General features: G+C 31.3%; 2 protein-coding genes across 4 annotated transcripts in view; both read right to left on the bottom strand.

Annotated features, from left to right (window-relative positions):
* LOC108905265 (trehalase-like) overlaps positions 1-14,594 on the bottom strand; it is a 61,896-nt gene that overhangs the window by 10,917 nt on the left and 36,385 nt on the right. The window lies entirely within an intron of this gene.
* LOC108905264 (trehalase) overlaps positions 7,961-14,594 on the bottom strand; it is a 35,596-nt gene continuing 28,962 nt past the window's right edge. For all 3 annotated transcript variants that reach the window (XM_018708064.1, XM_018708065.1, XM_018708066.1), the window contains exon 3: positions 7,961-8,757. In XM_018708064.1, coding sequence (XP_018563580.1) covers positions 7,966-8,757 — 792 coding nt within the window. In that variant the 3' untranslated portion in view covers positions 7,961-7,965. The remainder of the gene's footprint in view (positions 8,758-14,594) is intronic.

Below are 14,594 nucleotides of genomic sequence, written 5' to 3' on the forward strand. Positions count from 1 at the left end.
AAAGCAGATATACTATTAAGATTTAAAAAAATAATGTTGATTAATTCACCCTCTAATAAATAAAAACTTTTTCATTTTTCAGCTGAATTAATATCATGCATTATGTATTTACTAAACTTAAATAAATAAATAATACTTTTATGTTTACATAAAATTACATAATTATACTCAGTTGTATTCCTGAAAACTGTGCCGCGTCAGAAGTAGTATGAGACACACCCATTGATATTGTTTACGCAATTGGATTTCTCCTGAATTGATAAAGCAACTTTTTAAGGTAATTGCGGTTTTCCTTGGTTTTCAAGAAATTGTTACGTAAATTACTATCAAATTGGTCGTGATTTGTCGATGAATACATTTTTACGCAAATTTTTTCTTTTACTGAACTCTGGATGCAATAATTTTTATTTTGATATCTTCAAGAGCAGATAGATGAAGTGAAAATAAGTTGACTTTTTTATATAAATATGTGTCGAGAACTCAACAGTTTCCGAGATAACAGGGTCTTCGAGTTAAGTGAAAAACATTATACTTTAATAAACCTCTAAAACGAACGACCTAATATTTTTTAAATTGTTTACAGTGTTTTATAATCACATAAAACTTTAGCATAACAAGTAACACAGCAAGCCAATGGTCTGCATAGTCGATATAAGTAGGTATCTAATTAAAAAGACAACAGTTACGCAAGTGTTTAAATTTCAAATGGACCTTTTCCAGTATCTCCAGATATTTTACTAAAAACATTACTCTTGCCATGAATCCAAAATAATAGTTATAATGTAAGTTGGCTGGAGTAGCTACTAATAAATAATTATTAACAAGTTAAGAAAATTGCACAATTGAGGCAAAATAAACAAGACACAACACATATTTTTTTGTCTAACTTGAACACCCTGCGGACCAGATTTCACAGTACTTTTTTACAAAATGGAAGAGTGAGTTCCTTTTGGAAAAAATAGTGGGAGTAGTTTATACAAGGTGTTAACGAAATAAGTACTCAAAATTGGAGAGTTTGTAAAATATGTCGAAATATGATGAAAACCTTAGCAGTTTTTGTCAGTGGCGACCCCTAAGGGAGATACATCCCCTTGAAGGGGTAACTAAGGAAACAGTTTTTATTGCATAACTAAATTAAACAAAAACGGTTTAATATTAAATCGCTAAATTTTGGGGTTGTATTACTATTTATACGCTTAATAACCGGCATAATATACAAATCAAAATTTGCTACAGGGGTGTAAGAAAATGCGGGACCAAGGACCAAATTTTACGATTTTTTTTGTAGGTACGCATTTTTTTTTACTTCCTGAACCGAAATTATGAAAATTTATCATATTTTGCATAAAAAAGGTACTCTTGTTAGATTTTAATAGCATGAGCCGTTTTCTAGTAAAAACCATTTCAATAATTCATTACGTGCTCAAAAATTCCTGCTGAAAATAAATGTATCAAATAGTACCTTTTTATGCAAAATATGATAGATTTTCATAATTTCGGTTCAAAAAGTAGAAAAAAATTGTGAACAAAAAAAAATTGTAAAATCTGCCCCATGATTCGCATATTCTTAGGCCTCTAGCAAATTTTGATTTGTATATTATACCGATTATTAAGCATATAAATAGTAATACAACCCCAAAATTTCGTGATTTAATATTAAACCGTTTTGAAGTTATGAAATAAAAACTGTTTCCTGAGTTACCCCTTCAAGGGGCTGTATCTCCCTTGGGGGCCACCACTGACAAAAATTCAACTAAGGTTTTCATCATATTTCAACATGTTTTACATACTCTCCAATTTGAGTACTTATTTCGTTTATACCTTGTATAAAGTTTTTCTCATTAACGTTACTTTTCCGAGATGCAGGATGTTAAAGTTGTTACTTTCAAAAAGGTTTCCTTAATTATCTTTAAATTGACTAAAGATAAAAATGTCAAAATTAAATGTAAATATGAACTATGTATTGAGAAAACGTCTATATTTTATTCCCAATGGCAGTGGCGTGGATAGGGGTAGTTTGAGGGCTATAGTTGTAGGAAAAATATGTTAAAAATTAAAATGTCACCATGACAATGCGTCAGCACACTCAGCTTCGTCAGTGTTGTTCCAAAAATCAGATTACTGTCCTCTCTCACTCTCCTTATTCGTCAGACCTGGCTCCTTGCGAGTTTTTCTTATTTCTGAAATAAAAATCAGTTCTGAAAGAATACTATTATCAAACTATAGATGATATTAAAGCAAATTCGCCAGACTTTAAAGACTATTTCAAATGAAGATATCCAGAACTACTTCGCGAAATAAAGTTTGGTTATTTTCTGAACAGATCACGTAAAATATTTTTCCAATCACTGACTATTCAAGTCAGTGTGAAATCTCGAAAACAGCTTTTAAGAGAAGTTTCTTGGTGTTAGGATCCAATCCGGGAATTTCACATTGGATTCAGATTCAGTGGGTCAAAACACTATGGTATACACTGGTCTGGTCCACGTCTGTGTTATCTTTCAGAAATCCCATTAAAAAAAAGCGTTTGAGTATTCCTTACTAAGTAATCAAAGATTCCTTACAGTAGTTGTCAAAGCATAATAAGTAACAGCAAAATTATGATCTTTGAATTCGTCGCGCATAGAACCTATGATCTTCAAAATTTGTGCAAAACTGTAATTTTGTAAAGGTTATTTAAAAATAATGTATCTCTTTATTACACAGGCCGATAAAATAAAAAAATGTGTGTTTTTGAGATGTGACCCTACCTATCTGTAGTAAAATTTTCCACTGAATCCGAAAATGATAAAAAAATTTCTGACGTGTGGATTCCCCCCTACACACTCAACTCCCCTCAAAAATTAAAATTAAAAAAATTCAAACTAGCTATCAACCCATCTAACTGTAGTAAAATTTTCCGCTGAATCGAAAATGAAAAATGTCTGAGTTTTGGATTCTCCCATACACACCCTCAATTTCCCCCTAAAAATTTAAAAAATCTAAACTAGCCATTCATTCTGAATTCGAAAATGATAAAAAGACAATTTTCTGACTTAGGGATTCAGAATTTCCACTAATTTATTAATAAAAGATGGAAAATATGTTAATCTATAAAATGCATAAAAAATATAGTTGAACAGAGAAGAGATAACACAGTACTACAAGATAGACATACACGCACATACACACAAAACAGTGCAATTTAAAAGAATTAAAAGAAATTAAAAAAAGATTAATTGAATTAAAAGAAAAGGCGTACAGTTACAGTCCTAAACGTGAGGAGGCGCAATTTCATGACCACCACATTCTCCAGACTTTAACCTGATGGACTTACGTCGGGATACTTGAAATGTTGAGTGTACGCAACTCCAGTACAGTCAAGGAAGGAATTGTTACGAAGAATTAATTTCCATTGTAATAATATTAGACCTATTTCAGAAATGCCTTTTCGTGTACAAACAAATAACATTCGTATACTTAGGAAGTGTGTGAAGGTGAAAAATGCCCATATTGAAAATGTATTTTGATAGTTTTCTTTCTCCCAATTTTTTTTTAACTTACTTTAACTTATTCTTGTTTTGTTTTTCTATTTTGTATTAAGCGTAAAGTGTATTTGTCAAATTGTGTTAGTGAAAGTTACATTAGTACCACAGTAAGATTTCCTAGGCTCTTATTTTAAAAATATGTACGGTTCTAACATAGTAATTATGTTCAATTAAAAATTTAAAACAAAAAATGGTGGAGGCGCCGCTCGATGTGCACTGTGACATAAAATCACAAATATTTCTAAATATTTCTTAAACTGTTAATTTTACCGAGTTGAACCAAGAGAGTATTATGGTTGGCAAATTCTTCAGGGAACTAATTTTTGATACAGGCAGATTGCGATCGTCATCTATGCAAAAATTCTAGGTTGTTAACCATTGGGCATAGTCCGTACCTGGAGTTCTGGGCATAATGAAGTTTCACTTACTACATCAAAAACAAGCTGTACGCATGTGTTATCGATCACCAAATTTGGATCATGCTGAAGTTAATAGTTTAGAGGCTATAAATAAAAATAAGATTTTAAACTTTGAGGGCCCGTAACTTGTTAACGAAGGCCCGTATGGAAAAAATTTATTTGAAGAATTGATATTATTTTGACCTCATCTGTCTGTACTTGATTTTTTTTTATCAAGTACCGGGACACCACGTATATGTTATAAGTGGGGTTCCAGGTAACACTCGCAAAATTTACTGTAAATAAACGATTTTCATTGACTTTTCATCCCTAAAGTCATTACATGTTCTTATTATGAAACCTAGCATTTTATTGCACTGATTACAAATATAATCTATATGTGGAGCAAAACTCATCTTACTGTCCAAGTACACTCCTAAATCTTATACAACGGTAACCCTATGCACTATTTGGTTATTTATAAAATTATTATTATTATTTTGTTAAATTTGCAGCTTTCTCTGAAAAAATGCGTTTTAGAGACATGCAACATGCTGAAGATGAAAATCTAAAAAACTGACGAAGTAATCCGAAGATAATGCATTAATTTTTTGATGGTGGTCAATTATTAAGGAAGTAACCCTGTGCTAAGGTAACCCGTTCTATATTGGTTTATTTTCATTGAAAGAAGCTACCCTTGAATTATCTCATTCACTTTTAAACATCCTGTATATTTCCGTATTCTTTAATTATTTATCAAATTTAAATCACATTTAAGAATAGGAAGTAAAGAATAGTTTAAAACAATTAGGAAATTGATTGTTTATTACTTTTGCATAAAATATTTTTGTCTTTCCTTCATTGATTTCAGGTAGTTAGATACTCACCTTACCTTATGTGGATTAACTATGTAAATAAGCAAATGGTGGAAAATAAGTATATATTTATTCATAGATAGAAGATTTATTTAACAATCTACACTTCACTTATCTTACATTGAAATAGCATGTCTTACCTACCTATAAGCGTATTCTTCCTTCTACTTAACTAAAATATTTAACAACTAATAATTCTAAAAACAAATGAAAGTATATTTTCGACATAATATTTTTTCTATTAAGCTTCTATAGATATATTTCATCATTTCCTTCTTTATCTAATATAATGTAAAGGTAATTTCTAAGAAGAAATTAATATTCCTTAGGTTATATCCATCATAATATCACTTTTGTATTTCATGTATAGAATCCTTAAAATATTTTCGAAAAAATATTGTCTACACACTAAAAAAAGTGATAGTGTTCTATGACATACCTACTACAACGTTGAATTAAATATTTTTTTTTCAAGGAAATATCAAGTTAGGTTTAAGGAACGTTGTTTCAAGTATCTTAATTTTTAATTTATCTGTGTAGGAACTATTAACGATAAAATTAAATTATTATTTACAATAAATGGTAACTGTATTTTAAAAAATCAATTACCGGTATACTTTTGGTAAATTCAAACAAAAATTTTCTATTGGATTATATGATTAGTAAATCATTTTATTTTAATAAATTGAAATTAACAAAAAAGCTATTTTAGATTATTTAGTATCTTCTAGTGAATTTACTGATAATACCTGTTTTTATTTCAATAATACTTACATCTTGTTAAAAGCAATATACCTCAGTTAGTCAATTAGTGTCTAACATGTAACTAAGTACGCAAATTTGTCATCTGATTATAAATTGGATTTTTTTGGTACTTGGTAATTTTAGAATTATTTTAAGCAAGAAGTAAGTACAGAATGATTGTGAGAATTATCCGATTTAAATGCTTGTTCTCACTAACATTCTATCAACGTTCAAAATTGTGAAAATAGACAAGATTACAATAATTCGCATAAAGCTGAAAATTAGTACGAATGTTGGGAACACCATTATAAATGAAATGTGAAAAGTTCCCCATCGATCCCACATCTGCACAAAAATTTATTCAAGGTCAAAGTTCGCAAATATGTTTTTTTTTTTGCATTTTTCATCCAAATGTGTTTTATCAAGAAAATATGAAAAAATTGCAGATCATGCAATTATCTACAAAAATTGTTTTTGTACTTTTTTCCTAAAAATCACCATTTCTGATATAGATAATTTTCAGGAGGGGTAAAACAACAGTTTTTTCAATTGTTTGAAAAACAAGATTTACTTAATTGTGCTAAAGTTTTTAAAGAGAGTAACTGTACTCCACAAGCTGTAATCATCAACGGAATTCGCTTACTTCTTTCTGTGTACATATGGGGTTCCAAGAAAAACTACCTGCTTAGATAAGTTAGTACTTATCTTTTGTAAAAAATAATCGTAACAATAAACGAGTGCAATTAGCTTGTCTTCGCCCAACCTCTGCTTCTGCTCATCAATATCTATTTCGTGTATATTATCAAGTTCAAGTGTGGCTTGGTAATCAACTGGACCCAGAAGACTGGGGTTGGAAGTTAATTGACAATACATTGGAACCAATCCAGACTTTACTCCCACATGCACCGGAAAAACTTCTCAATACCATTTTTTGCAATTGCAAAAAGGAGTGTAGTGCTAAGTGCGGCTGCTAAAAAGTTTGATTGTTTTGTTCATTAGCATGTAACAGTTGTCAAGGCCAGTCGTGCTCCAATGTTGAATCGCCATCAGAAGAGGATTCTTACGATATCAGCGAGGAAACATCTGATGCATCGCTGTTAGAACAATTTACTTGTATGCAGCAGGAAGAAGAAGAAGGAAGAGAAGAAGAAGAAGACATTACACTTGAAGTTCCTTAGATAATTATCAATCAAACGAATAGTTTTCCCCAATTATTCATAATTCACACCGCTTTCATCATTTCCAATAGTACCATTTATTATTTAATACAATATTATTTAATTAAACAGGACCACAATAGAACGTGGAATATGCTTACCGGGGAAACTACGTCAAAAAAAAAACGCGCCAAGTACACTATGTCATAGGTGGCATATGGAGAACACAACTTTTCAACTTTTTGAATCGCTATATCTCAGAAATGGTGATTCTTAAGAAAAAAATGTGTAAGAACTATTTTTATAGATAATTCCATGATCTTGTCTGACTTATTTTTATGATAAAACTTAAAGTTTGGCTAAAAAATGTAAAAATCCCATATTTGCGAACTTTGACCTTGAATTATTTTTTTTGTAAATGTGGGATCGCTGGGGACTTTTCACATTTCATTTATAATGGATTTCCAATATTCGTACCAATTTTCAGCTTTATGCGAATTAATGTAAGCTTACCCCTATTTTTTGAGCTACTCTGACCAACTTATTTGCCATCCATATAGACAAGTACGGGATCAATTTTTAATGTGCTAGGCACTAAGTCTCTAACACATAACTTTTATGCACACACATTTGACCATGTCTTCTTTCATATTATTGATAGATTGATTTATCAAAAAATCACTGTAACCCTATTTAACTGTGTGAACTTTTACAGGGTGTTTAGTTAAATAAATAATTTAGTTCTCCTCCTATTTTTAAAGCTGACAAATTCTACTTGAGATCTCATTTAAGACCTATTTTAAATTTCTCTTGTAAATCCATTTGTTGCTGAAATATGGATCTTTAGATCAGATAATTCATAGCTGCCCGTAGTTATTCTGTGCATTTCATATTTCTACCAAAGAATCTCGAAAAAATATTCAGTGATTTTGCTGAAATACATCGTGTAGGTCATTTTGGGGACTGAGATCTCGGAAACCGTTAGAAAAATATTTCAATAGAGAAAATTTTATACCATTCTGGTACCAATTTATTGGTGTTCGGAGACTAGCTCTAGCTCTTTGGAGAGACTTATTTTCTTTCAATTTCCGAGATACCAGTACATTTATCAACAAAATGATCCACCCCGTGTATTAATAAAAATTAAGTTTGCAGTTAAGCTCAATATTAATTTTAATCATATGTGATCAATGTTGAACTTTTTTATGGATGTTTGCAGCCATTCGAAATATAACTTCTTAGACAGAAAAATTAAAATCCACTTTTAGCGCCTCCTAGCTAATTTATATTTCTCATCATTGACATAAAAAGTATTTATAATAGACAGTGCCACGCCATTCGTCCACCCAAATCCGGCCTGGACTGTGTACTCCCCACCTCCTCCGTATTCGCCAGAATTAATGGCGTCATATTTCTCATACATCTCCTTGTTGCTGATGTAGCCTCTGATATTAGCGTCTACCCACCGTTTGGCGAAGTTCTTAGAGATCTTCAACGCCTCCAAGTTACCGGTATTTTTGAGACCTAGGATGACTATCTCTTGTAGAGGGGGCCAGGCATTCGGCATGTCCCACTGTTCTCCGCTCCGCTCCAGAGATGTTGGTATGCCACCTTGATAGTCGTTGATTCCCTGATCCACGAAGTACTTGGCCGCCCTAGATCCGTATTCGTTACGGAAGGAAGTGTCGTAGCAGTCGCAGTAGAGGGGGGCGAAGTTGCTAGGGAAGAACAGTTTTCTGTGTTGGGAGAGGACAGTGTCGTAGTCGTGCCATATACCGTCCTCCTTATCGTACAGGACTAGTTCTATTGATTTTTGCCAGGAGGAGGACTTTTCTTGCCACTCGTAGGATTTCTTGTCGTTTCCGATTAGGGTGTACAGTTGGGCCATAACTTTGAATGCTTTGCAGAGGTAGGAGTTGAGGTCCACGGGGATGACTCGTCTTGTTTGGATGCCGGTGAGGTTGGTGTTGGTTCCACCTTCGGCGTCGAAGAACCATCTTGTTGAGAAGTCCCAGCCACTCTCGGCGCCGCTTTTGAGGTTTTTGTAACAATTTTCCTGAAAAAAGAGAAAGATAAATTAAGTATCCAATTCCTAAAATTATGTATGTGCCACCTATATTAAAAGTGCTAATAATTTCTCGCAGATTATAGTTATTAAAGATAAAATCAGCCTAAAAATTGCGTGAATGGATAGATTAATAATAATTAAATACAAACGAAGTGAATGGTGTTTAAAAACAGTATCTAATATTTTTACTGGCGTGTTTTACAGTGTTTTAATTTCGATTGTGCAAATTTTCGTGGGATATGGTCATCTTTTTAAAATATTTATAGAAAAGTATATCAATCTTTTGTAAATAAGCGATTCAACGACTGGTGTGCTTCAATAAAAGTGAAGAATGTTATAGGAAATGTGCCATTTCTTATTTTTCAGAAAGGCAAATCATATAAAACAGTGACGTGACCAGATTTGTTTTGACGCTCAGTAAATTTTATTTTCTTAAGTTGGTGTTTCAGAAATTACTAAGGAAAATTACCAACTAGGGACCCTAGATGATATGACAATCCACGGGCGTTCGTAATTTTTGGTGTTTTTTTTATGCCTATTGTTTGTACAATTTTGCAGTGATTACTAGAATGTCTGTGTTTTTCTTCTTTAACGCACGTTTACTTGGTCATTTGTTGATCGAATCCATTAAAAAAATTCAGCGTATAAAGAAAGTCTTCTACTTTACAATGAGCCCAAGTTTATTGCAAATTATTAAATAGAACAGAAAGAATACCGTTTTTTAAAAAAAAAATTTTCGGCTTCTATTGACCGGATCAAGACGCTTTTTTTTAAATGTTTTTTTAAGCACTATTTGATGCAATTGGTTTGAAATCTATATATTAAAAAACCGTCAAGATAAGGACACTAGTTACCGTTTTTTTTTTGGTTTTTTGTTAATGACTTTTTTATTTTAAAACTTAAAAATCTGAAATTTACACAGACGCGAGATAATGTAATTACTCCGGATTGCGAGTATTTGTTGAGCACCCCAACAGTGATCTTTTCCTGTAGTTTCATCCAATTTCAGTCAAAAATACAGAAAATTTTGCACATTTTTTTTACACCGTTAATTTTGCAATGTAAAAAAAAATTTGCGAGCTTTCGCTTCGCAGAATCCTATTCTTTTAGCAAATTTCCTCAGGAATAAAATCGATAAGTATACCTCATGTTGATTAGAGGCTTATTTTTGGAGATATAAGCAATTATTATTATTTTTTTTTTGTTATAAACAATATGACGCTCGACCTCTACAAATACACAAATTCAGGTTTTTTTTTTAATTTTAAGACCATAAAATTCGAGTTAGGCCCGATTTTTGAAATAGGCATGTGTTTGGTCTAATTCGCCTGGATTATAAAGATATTCGACAATAAATAGTTTCGCACTTATCTAGCAAACAGATACTGCGATATACTTAATATACTTTGAATTATGTAAATTTAACATAACGCTAAAGTTAAAAAATAATTAATAATTAAATAATTTAGAAATATTTTTAATATTATAATTTCTTTAGAATGTATTTTTTATCAACATATAAAATCCAGCGCTGGTTAATTTGTGTATTTACAACAAGTGTTGTCAACAAGACTTGTCACAAGACATTAAAGAAACAGCGGTATGTGTCCCTATAAGGTTTTTGTTGTGCAAGAGTTATGTACCTATGTGATCACAACCAACGAGTACGATATTGTAGATGTGATTTATTGAACATTTAAACGACGATAATTCCTTAGATCTGACGTTTTATTCGGATGAAGCATGGGTACATTTATCTGGATATGTAAATATTCAGGTGTATAGAACTCGTACTGCAGAAAATCCACATAATTTTATTGAAATATCGTTACATCCTCAGTCTGGGGTATCAGTGTAACAGTTTCAAGAAAACGGATAAAAAACTTTGTTTATGTTAGCATTGCATGGTAAATTAATTAACCTATAAATTGTATTTAAATATTGAAAAAAAAAATTAATAAAACACTGAAATATTTTATATTTTATTAACATTATTTTCATTATCCTTGAATGAAAATGGGTTACCAAAGAGCCCATAATTTTTAAAGGACAACGTTCAATCAAAGAATACTTTTTCAATATACAGGGTGGGCCACCAGTAACGCCTCGGTCGCTAATGACTAAACGGCAAATGTTACAGGAACCTGTTTAGGTGGGTATGTGTAGGTTGATTACGGCTACATTTTAAAAATATTTTGAAATATACAGGGTGTCCAGGAAAAGCGTACCATATCAAAGTTATGTTTTTTTAAATGGAACACCCTGTATTTTACTGCATTTTTGAAAGCACCGTAAAAAAATAGGTGAACTTTATTAAAGGTTCTGCATACCTAGGACTTACAGTTTGTGAGATATTTCAATTTTAGTGAAAATGCAGGCATAGCGTAGAAATTTAATATTAGCAATAAAAAAATAATTTTAAGGAAGCAGCTTTGGAGGGTCTATTTTAGATCCTTGAAGTTATAAATTGTTATATTTGTCGTCACTTAGTATTATACAGGGTGTTCAAAAAACTGCTGAATACTTCTCTCAACTTTAAACAGCAATAACTTGGTTATTTTAAATGGAACACCCAGTATATTTTTACTTTGGGAGTTGGGAAATTTAAAACTCTTTCAAACTGTGTATAGGTTCCCTATACCTATCTCTAACGGTATTGGAGATATTTGTGCCGTTTCGTTTTTTATCGATTTTTTTTTTAAGATGTATCCACGTGTCTTTATCGAGGTCTTTACTGAATTGGTTTGGGTTCTTCTTGATGACGTCTCTTTAAATATAAGGAGAAAAATGTGAATGCAATTAGATGGCGCACCTGCACATTTTTCATATTCAGTGAGGAATTATATAAATCGATAAATAAGTAATAAATGAGTAGGTAAGAATGGTCCATGTCAGTGGCTACCACAGGTGTCCAAACCTCTCGTAATAGACTTCTTTGTTTCGGGCTGTATAAATATATATCTTGTACACAGTGTTCCACCTACTACTTGCGATGATATGAAGAAAAGGATTAGATATATCACCCCAAATAACTATTCTAAGGAATGTGAGAATATCATTTGAAGATAGAATAAGATGCTGTATTCAAGAGAAAGGTTATCAATTCGAACATCTATTAAAATTTTTCTTTGTTTCTTCTAAAAGTAAAATTTTCTTTAATAAATATTTTTCTTGTTCATAAATAATTCAGTTACTTACTACAAACATATTTATACAAAATTAATAACTTTTTATAATCATTCTGCTTATAAAATAATATTTTTTATTAGAAAACTTTTTTGAATATTTTCATGATAATGATAAAAGGAACTTTTACTTTTAGAAAAAACAAAGAAAAATTTTAATTGATGACGAATTGATAACCATTCTCTTGAATACATCATCTTATTCTATCTTCAAATGATATTCTCACGCAAATGCATCTCTAATCCTTCCCACCAATATCATCGCAAGTAATAGGTGGAACATTGTATACAAGATTTTTTATATAGCTCGCAACAAAGAAGTCCATTACGGTGAGGTCTGGACACCTACGTGGCCACTGACATGCACCATTCCTACTTATCCATTTATTACTAAATTTTCAATTTAAATAATTTCTCACTGAATATGAAAAAATTTGCAGGCGCGCCATCTAATTGCATCCTCATTTTTCTCAATATATTTAAAGCGACGTCATCAAGAACCCAAACCAATTCAGTAATGACCTCGATAAAGACACGTGGATACATCTTACAAAAAAAATCTATAAAAAACGAAACGGCACAAATATCTCCAATACCGTTAGAGATAGGTATAGGGAACCTATACACAGTTTGAAAGAGTTTTAAATTTCACAACTCCCTAAGTAAAAATATACTGGGTGTTCCATTTAAAATAACCAAGTTATTGCTGTTTAAAGTTGAGAGAAGTATTCAGCAGTTTTTTGAACACCCTGTATAATACTAAGCGACGACAAATATAACAATTTATAACTTCAAGGATCTAAAATAGACCCTCCAAAGCTGCTTCCTTAAAATTATTTTTTTATTGCTAATATTAAATTTCTACGCTATGCCTGCATTTTCACTAAAATTGAAATATCTCACAAACTGTAAGTCCTAGGTATGCAGAACCTTTAATAAAGTTCACCTATTTTTTTACGGTGCTTTCAAAAATGCAGTAAAATACAGGGTGTTCCATTTAAAAAAACATAACTTTGATATGGTACGCTTTTCCTGGACACCCTGTATATTTCAAAATATTTTTAAAATGTAGCCGTAATCAACCTACACATACCCACCTAAACAGGTTTCTGTAACATTTGCCGTTTGGTCACTAGCGACCGAGGCGTTACTGGTGGCCCACCCTGTAGAATGGAATAAAAATTCAAAATATTTCAGAAGAGTATGATTATTTTGTAAACAAAAATGTAAAAAATGTTTCTTTTCTATTGAAAAAAAAAAACAAATAGATTTTGCAGATTAAAGTTCAACGTTTGTAAAGAATTGTAATATGTACTTCACTGGATTCTATTTCTACAATTAGGGAATTTTGTGTTAATCATTGACTCTATTGTAAGTTTGGTTATCTAACAGTAGCGATCACGTGGGACTCGAGTATTTATGAAGGCCCTGTAGAATCTTAGACATTTTTCTACATTAACGGTTTATATTTTATAAAAGCCACTAATAGAATTTGATAATTTTACGTTGCAGCAATTTTTGCCATTGCCAACGCATTCATAAAATACAACTTGCATAAATTAAGCATTTGTTATCCTCAAATTTGTCTTGTGTAGATGATCATCTGCAATCATGGTTGCAAGAGGAAACGTTTTAAAATTAAAGAGTTACGGTGCTTGGAAATCTTTAACGGTGGCTAAATCTTACGTAGAAAAATCTGTTCAAAATAAAATGGTGATATCATATCCAATTTTGCACAGAGATAAATGTTTTATCTGTTATTATTATTTCAAAACTGTTATTTTTCGTATCTTTAAACTTTAATTTCCAGTGAAAACAAAAAATATGGCTCCGTAATAATAGATCGTTTATTTATAAACAAGGTAGACATTATTTATAAATAATCTATTTTAGTTAATAAATAACTTTTAATTTGATTCATTCACAATAGACTTGCACTAAAAAATTGTGACTTAGAAATCAATTCTAAAATTACTAAATAATTTTATGGTCTGTGGGTGTTTGCGGGGATATAAAAAGCTGAGATTATTAATATCTGTGTAATATACTATTAATTAAATTTACGATGGTACTATCAAGTATCCCAAGCAACCAATGAGGGAGATGTGAATAATTGACTTAACTGCTATGGATTCTATTAAATTAGTTAAACTCACTGATCTGATATTACTGAATATTAAGGTGTTTTAAGATTATAAAATGTTGGATAAGTGCGTACAAAAAATTCAGGACTGCATTCCTCGGTAAATTTTAAGGAAGGGGGAGGGGGATCTTTCATAAAAAAAAATTCAATTGGATCCTCCCCTAAAAAATTACAGTCCATTAAAGGGGAAAAAATGACGTTACGCAGGGGAAATGAGGCACACAGTATAATTGAAAATAATTATAAATTGTGAGGACACTGTTTTGGTTTAACTTTTATTCGAAACACTTTTATATTACTGTTACCACCTTTATACCGGGTAGAACAGTTTTTATCTTGATAAATGCGATAATAGGTAGACAAAGTGAATATGAATTGACTTTATTACATAAACTTATATGGAAAATTTTCGTTTCCCAGATGTTCGCGAAAAAACATTTGTTGAAACAACTTTAAAGTGATTTGAGCTAGAAATTTAGATGGTATGTGTCTTAATT

Source organism: Anoplophora glabripennis, unplaced genomic scaffold (genome assembly GCF_000390285.2).
Source record: "Anoplophora glabripennis isolate ALB-LARVAE unplaced genomic scaffold, Agla_2.0 scaffold172, whole genome shotgun sequence".
NCBI lineage: Eukaryota > Metazoa > Arthropoda > Insecta > Coleoptera > Cerambycidae > Anoplophora > Anoplophora glabripennis.